The following is a 7,796-nucleotide window of genomic DNA, read 5'->3' as shown; positions in this document are numbered from 1 at the left end:
GGAGTTGGTGATGGACAGGGAGGCCTGGGGTGCTGCGGTTCATGGGGTCGCAAAGAGTCGGACACGACTGAGCGACTGAACTGATACTGTTAGTTGATTCACTTCACCGTACAGCAGTTAACTACCACAACATTGTAAAGCAAATATACCCCAATAAAAAACAAACAAAAAATATCGTAAAGCCAAAAAAAAGTTTTTCATAGTTACTATTTTAGAAGGATGTCTGATCTATAATCTCTATGTGCACAGAATAAAGACATACATAATTTTCCAGGAAGAATGTTAGAATAAATGGCTACATATAGTTTTAAGATAGAGATGTGATTGACAGTACGTATACCTTGAGATTTTTGAATTCAGGTTTTAAAAAAAAAATTTGATTATGTAGAATTTTGAATATACACAAAAGTAAACAGAATATCCAGAATCCAGCCTCATCAAATCAAGCACCATCCACATGCACTTCCTATGTTGTTTTTGAAGTTTTGTTCCAGGCATCATATGATTTCATCTAAGGATACTTCAATATTTAATTCTAAAAGAGAAGCAGTTGTTTTTACATTAAACCACAGTATCATTTTTATCCTAAAAGATACGTTAATTTCTTAGTACTCCTAAATCATTAATGTTTTGTTCTTAATTGTACTTTCTTTTTATAGTGAGATGATAGATAAAAAGTAGTCCTGAACTGGGGTGAATTTTTAGCTCACAGGGATCTTTTGGCAACAATATTTTTGGTTATAACTGGGGGTGCTACTGGCATCGACTGGGTAGAAACTAGGTATGCTGCTAAACTCACAGGACAGCACCCATAACAAATAGGTATCTATTCCAAAATGCCAATAGTGCCACTGTGGAAAAGCCCAGGTGTTGGACAGATAGATATGAATAGTAGTTGTATATGTGTGTGTGCTCAGTCACTCAGCTGTGTCTGACTCTTTGTGACATGGGCTGTAGCCCACCAGGTTCCTCTGTCCATGGAATTTTCCAGGCAAGCATGCTGGAGTGGATTGCATATTCCTAGGGGATTTTCCCAACCCAGGGATCACACCTGCATCTCTTGCATTGGCAGGTGGATTCTTTACCATTGAGCCACCTAGGAAGCTCCAAACAGCAGTAACAATAGGTAAAAGTTTATAAAGAGGTGAGATATATCCATCCTCTAGGGTCAGTTTAATAGCCACACAAAGGGCAAAAATGGAATCAAAATTGACAACAGTTTCAGAATTTTGATTCCCGTCAAGATATCCCACCAATCGGTTGGAATTTCACTACTGTTTTAAGGATAGAGATCCTTGTGTCCATTCATGCTAAGTTGTTTCAGTCGACTCTTTGCGACCCCATGGACTGTTAGCCCGCCAGGATCCTCAGTCCATGGGATTGTCCAGGCAAGAATGCTGGAGTAGGTTGCCATGCCCTCCTCCAGGGGATCTTCCCAACCCAGGGATCGAATCTGTGTCTCTTATGTCTCCTGCATTGGCAGGTGGGTTCTTTACCACGAGCACCACCTGGGAAGCCCTTAGAGATCCCTGGTAGTCATTAATGGAACATCTGTGTCATGTGTGGGTAAAGAGAAAAATACCTTGTTTCTGATGTGAGCAGCGGAGCCAAAGGAAGTCATGAACAGCATGTTTAGTAAATGGAGGTAGAATATGTGTTCTGCAGCCCATGAAAACCTCGCAAAAATTAACTTGAATTTGCAAAATAATCAGTCAGAAATGGCTTTCATGTAAAATGATGCTATAAATGGTAATGCTTGGGTCATATTTTTAAGATGCAAATGGATATTAGTTACTTTAATGCAGACAGAGCTCTGCTCATTACTCTCCACACAGAACCCCTGGCAATAATTTACCTAGGAGCGCAGCAGTTCGTGCAGATCAAAGCTGCATTATTTAAGTGTGTCCAGGGGGCAGATTTTTAGCTCTGTGCCTTATACTTTCAGAAAACAAGAAAAAAAGGTGGTTTGTATCTTGACAAACGAGAAATGTTTAACTAATTAGGTGCTTCATTCGAGCCCTACAATATTTAAACTCCTGAATTCCTCCTATTATCTGGGGTGAGGCCCCTCCCTACTACAAATACAGAACAACGGTGGGAATGTAAATGTCTTCAAATGAACAGCAGCATATTTTCATTTAAATGAAGCCCGAATGTGAACTAGATTTAGGAAAGGAAATGGCAGAGAGAGAGAGAGAAGAGAGGGAGGGAGAGGGGCTGTAGTTGCTATAGAATGTGCCTGGCTGCTTCAGCTCACAGACAACTGATGAAGTCCAACTCTGAAATTTCAGGCAATTTGGATACCAAGCTCCTCCTTTTCTGTAGTCTTCTCTTCCATTGGTAAAATTCTTTCGCAGGGTCATGTAGGGATCCCACCCCTTCTCCGTGTTTTCCCTCTGTAGCGCTACACAACTTTACACCTGAATGAACGCCAAACCTCAGTGGATATATAAAGGGAACCTTGAGGAGGAATTTCACAGTTACAGTGCAGAAGCAGAGGGAAAGGAATTAACCAGCTCTCCAGCCAAGCAAATCCTCTACTCACCATGCTTCCTCCTGCCATTCATTTCTCTCTCTTTCCCCTTGCATGCATCCTAATGAAAAGCTGTTTGGCTTTTAAAAATGATGCCACAGAAATCCTTTATTCACATGTGGTTAAACCTGTTCCAGCACACCCCAGCAGCAACAGCACAATGAATCAAGCCAGAAATGGAGGCAGGCATTTCAGTAACGCTGGACTGGATCGGAACAGTAAGTGTATTTTACTTGCATGAATTTGGTGTTCTTATTTGGTAGCATTAACTCACATTCCTGTCGAATTATTTCATTGCTAACTAACCTGAACCATATATGTTTTGCTAAACAGTCTGGGAGCAATCCACTGCATGTGTAGACTGGCGTTCTTCCCTACAAAGTTAACAGAACTAAAACAGAGATTTGATAATGTAGGCACAGGCTTCGGTTTTCCAGCATTCCAAGAGAAAATGTTTCCAGGAATTAAAGTGTTGCTTCTTTGAAATGCAGAATGAGATTTTTTTCATGAAGTGTTGCTCTAGATAGCTTAAATTCGGGTTGTGTTCCGTTTATTTCAAAACATGTGCAGTTCTGGTAGAGTGTATAAAGGTAAATAACCAAAGCACATATGGGAAATCACAAGGGGAAGAAAAAGAAGCTTTCTAAGGGGGGGAAAAAAAGACACCAATTTCTAAAAAATGTGTAGTGAAATAAATGAACTTTGGATGGTGATCTTTGAGAAAGAGGGATAAAACTAAACATTGGAGAGTCATATTTTTCTGAAATAACTTCTTATTCACCAGATCAAAATGTAGGCAATTATAGATTTCTGTGAAAGACCAGGGAAACTTTTATGAGTTTGGAGATTTAAAATAATGACAGTACAATAATACTTTGTATAAAAACTATTTTTCTTCTATTCTGTTTGCTTAATTGACTTACTTGTTGACCACTAGTTGGAGGGATTGAAATGTCTTTTCCTAACTTTTGCTTCACTCCTTTCACATGCTAGTAATTGGACTTTCAGAGAGACACAGAGAAAAGAGTTCACAGGAAATCTTATACAAATCTTTTTGCTACTCCTCAACTCTATTCAAGTGCTGAAAAGAGTTTCAACCTTTGTAAAATCAAAGCAAATATGACTGTTTATGTCTTTCTAAGAAAATCAAGGTGTTTTTTAACTTTCATTAGGATGCTTGCTTTTACATATACAAGAACTATCTGATTATTATTAGATTACCAAGCAAGGCGGTGGGTATTCATTGTCAGTGAACTGTCACTGCCAAATTTCTATATACACAGGAACAAAAAGCTAGGCAGGTCAAAATCATCTCGGCTGTTTCCAGGTGCATTCCTAAGGCAGCTGCAGGAAGGTGAGCTGGAGTCAGAATCAGACAGGCAGAGTATGCTGACTGGCCAGCTAGGTTACACTTTAATTTCAATCTCACACTCCATATCTGTACAGAGGTATATGTTTATACATTACATATTTTCACAACTATCACACCCCTTTAGACTCTATCTTTTACCTTATGAGTTCTGGGGCACAGTACTCAAGTAACACTCCTAATTCAATATCCACTTCATATTACCTTTCAATATCCTACACAAGACCACTTTAATGTCCCTTATAATCTTTATTTTTTTTAAATTTCAGCAGTCTGTACTTTGAAATATATATATATTTCTGGTTAACAAGGCTGGATTTTTTCCCCAAGCTTGTTACAGGCAATTCTCCTCAAGTTTAGATAACAAAGCAATGGAAAAGAAAACCCAAATATTTCAAGACTAATTTTTGCTTTAATTACATAAGGCATGTAACAAGAAACAGTCAATTAGAGAACATACTTATCAAATTCAAATGACTAAACAAAGTTTGCCATGACCAATATTCAGGAAACAAACACTGTGGTTCCTTTTGCAGTTGTAAATCAGACATGTTAGGCATTTTTCTGCCATAAAATTCACGGAAATGTAGCCAAGTTGTTATGGCAACCATACGTTCCTGATTTAGGAGCTTTTATATTCTTTAAATGTTGAGTTGTAGTGACATTTTGTATTTCAAGCATTTAAATATTTGTATTTTTAAAAGATAGTTTGGGAATTTATGTTCAAAATGTAGTTATTAAGTTTGATATGCAAAAATGTCAGACATTGTACACACATGTATATATGATTCTCTGAAGCTGAATTTTATAATTGAAACAAAATATTATGGATTTCATTGTACACAATATTCAAATTATTTCCACATTTTCTCAATAGATTTTTTGAAAAACCTAATTAAAAGCATTTGGAGACATTAACTAATAGACCTGTGAGTGAAGAACATGAATATATACTCCCTCTTAGCTCATTAAAGAATGAATATTCATACATAAAACTTAGAGCTGCTTAATACTTATCGGGGAAGTAAAACTAAAAAAATGGGATTTTCAAATACTCCAGTAAGCAATTAGCTAATGTTACACATGAAAAAACAAATCAGGCTCAGTTTATTTTATCCCATAACTGATAATTTTCATGCAAGCTTTCTCTATAACCATCCAGGTGGATTTTTGGATTGTGAGAACAAAATAAGTGTTCACTTCCTATTGGCCAATTTGCTATCATTTGGACATTATTTTTTGTCATTGCAGATTACTTTTAAGTGTTTGCCTATGCCTCTCATGCACATATATACACATACATGTGTGTGTGTGTGTGTGTGTTTATATATATATATATATATATATATATTTTTTTTTTTTTTTTCTGTTTCCTGCAGCTCGAGTTCAAGTAGGCTGCCGAGAACTGCGTTCCACCAAATACATCTCGGACGGCCAGTGCACCAGCATCAGCCCTCTGAAAGAGCTGGTGTGTGCGGGCGAGTGCTTGCCCCTGCCCGTGCTGCCTAACTGGATCGGAGGGGGCTACGGAACGAAGTACTGGAGCCGGAGGAGCTCCCAGGAGTGGAGGTGTGTCAATGACAAGACGCGCACCCAGCGAATCCAGCTGCAGTGCCAGGACGGCAGCACGCGCACCTACAAAATCACCGTGGTCACCGCCTGCAAGTGCAAGCGATACACGCGGCAGCACAACGAGTCCAGCCACAACTTCGAGAGCCCGGCGCCGGCCAAGCCGGCCCAGCACCCCCGCGAGCGCAAGCGGGCTGGCAGACCCAGCAAGCGCGGCCTGAGCTAGAACCCAGAGCGCGGACCGGACGCACGGAGCCTCTGCTTTACAGATAGATCTGATCGCTCGGACCACTCGAGCCTGCCACTGCTATTTTCTTACTTGAAAATATATGCTTTCTGCTTTGGTCAAACTCAGCCAGCTGTCCTGAGACTCAGGAGCTTCTTGGGAGATAGATTTTTCAAGTTTTTCAAGATGTAGAAGTATCCATGAATGCGATTTGCCTTTAAATTCCACGCGTCCTGTAGTATTAATTCCCCATGGCTCTTGAAAGACGGGTGATACTATTCCCATCATTGAATCTTCACTTTTTTAACATGGAAAAGGGCTTCTCGGTAACCCTTCATTTCCCAAACCATCCTCTCCACCACACACTCAACAAAACTTCTTCGAAATAGAAAAATTTCAAAAAGGGTTGTTGCCATGAATCTTCAGGTTAACAGTTCAGAAGGGTGCTTTTTTGGTAATCTTCATGGGAACAGTTTAGCTGCCAAGAGTGATCTCCCTTTGAAAGAGTGAAAGACCTTGTGACATTTCACTTCAAAAATAAGCCCTGTAGCTTTTTACAGTCTCATAGTATGAAATTATACCCTGCATGCTGACCCTTGCTTGGAATGGAATGCCAGAAATGCATGGCAGCAGCTAATAAGTAAAGCTGATTAACTATTTATTTGTCAATGTTATTATTTAATGAGCTTTCACAAGATTTTTTTCAAAATGTTAATTTTTTTATGTTTCAAAGTTTTTTCATGTACCTAAATGTTTTCCTGTATAATTTGTGGTTGATCTAGAAGTATGACAATACATACTGTAGATATGTAAAATAAATATTTTAGTCTCCTTGTTACATATATGTTTCATCATGAACTTTATCAATAGTATGGATCTTTTAAAATCAGTAATATGCTTTGTAAAGGTGAAATAGGTAACAGTTTCCTATTTAATCTGTGCAATCAGGAGGTGATTTGACCTTCAATGAGTTTCCTTTAATAAAAATAAACACAGCTAAACGTTATTGTCTTTGCCTCTAACACATGTAAAATGGTGCAGAATAAGCACACAAACTGCAGAATAAGCACATCAGAATCATTGCTTTTTTAAAATATAAGGCACATTCAAGTTTTGATAGAAAAATCTATAGTAAGAAGAAAGAGAGAGATAGGGAGACCATCTAGTTGGTAAATAAGATGCTTGAAAAAGTTGGATGACAATTCAGCAGTGAGTTGTAAAAAGAATATAATATTTATATTTACCTGTGGATGCCAAATCTGCTGCCCATTATAATCACCTGGGGGAGATAGTACTCAACCCAGTAACCAGGCTGCCATCCAAGTTACATCATAGTTTCTGAACATGGAACTCAGATAGTAGCAGTTTTTAAAGTTTTTCAGGTTATTCTAATATGCAGTTAAGTCTGAGAAAGGAATTGTGAAAAAAATCACTGCCATATGTTGGGAAACTTTGAATACTATTGCATGGTCCTCAAACTAAAAACTAAAATGAAATAAAACAACAAGGAAAATAAAAACAAGTTTTTCAGTGTTTTCAAGTTTTGACATGTTGTTTATTAACCAACGTGATCAGTCTTGAACAAGATTATACAGTTAAATCACTGATTTGTCAATTTAATCATTGACTGATTCCATCACACTAAGTGAAGAAAACCAAAGAGGCTTGATTATGTATCAATAAGATCTAGATTTTCTTTTTTTGGATCCTGAGCATGATGGAGTCCTTACTGCTTTTTTGCAGGTTGTTCTTTTCTGTAACCACAAGTCTAAAAGTCACATGTGTATTACATAAAGCATAGTAAGCTAAATAAAGGGCATAAATGTTGTCCCTTCCCTGTGAGAGGGAGGAGAACCTCAACGTACATGAGGGCAAGAAAACTTCTCTCAATTTTAAATATGCTAACTATCGTATCATTAAATGAAAATAATGATTCAGCATCCACTATTGATTTATTTTCTAGTCTTACTAACTGGATCTTAAACTACATGTAATATAACTATACATGGAACATTCATAATAATTACGTCACGGGTAAAATATAGCAAAAATCTATTATTTCCTATGCCTAGTTTACTTTCTCATCATAGCTCAATTTG

The 7,796-nt window shown here is 37.9% G+C and overlaps 1 protein-coding gene across 1 annotated transcript; it reads left to right on the top strand.

Moving 5' to 3' along the window:
- Nucleotides 1-2,491: 2,491 nt before the first annotated feature.
- SOSTDC1 (sclerostin domain containing 1) lies at nt 2,492-7,120 on the top strand. Its single transcript, XM_065939070.1, has 2 exons — nt 2,492-2,751; nt 5,282-7,120. Exons 1-2 carry the CDS (start codon nt 2,547-2,549, stop codon nt 5,695-5,697), a joined length of 621 nt encoding a protein of 206 aa, XP_065795142.1. The 5' UTR covers nt 2,492-2,546; the 3' UTR covers nt 5,698-7,120.
- The last annotated feature ends 676 nt before the right edge of the window (nt 7,121-7,796 follow it).

This window comes from Muntiacus reevesi, chromosome 6 (assembly GCF_963930625.1).
Source record: "Muntiacus reevesi chromosome 6, mMunRee1.1, whole genome shotgun sequence".
NCBI lineage: Eukaryota > Metazoa > Chordata > Mammalia > Artiodactyla > Cervidae > Muntiacus > Muntiacus reevesi.
This window is presented reverse-complemented; position numbering and strand designations above follow the sequence as displayed.

What these genes read in the sequence shown, in the direction of transcription:
- SOSTDC1 (XM_065939070.1), top strand. Translation starts at nt 2,547, where the DNA reads ATGCTTCCTCCTGCCATTCATTTCTCTCTCTTTCCCCTTGCATGCATC. An exon ending in CGCTGGACTGGATCGGAACA is followed by an intron (nt 2,752 to 5,281) that starts GTAAGTGTATTT and finishes TGTTTCCTGCAG; the next exon opens with CTCGAGTTCAAGTAGGCTGC.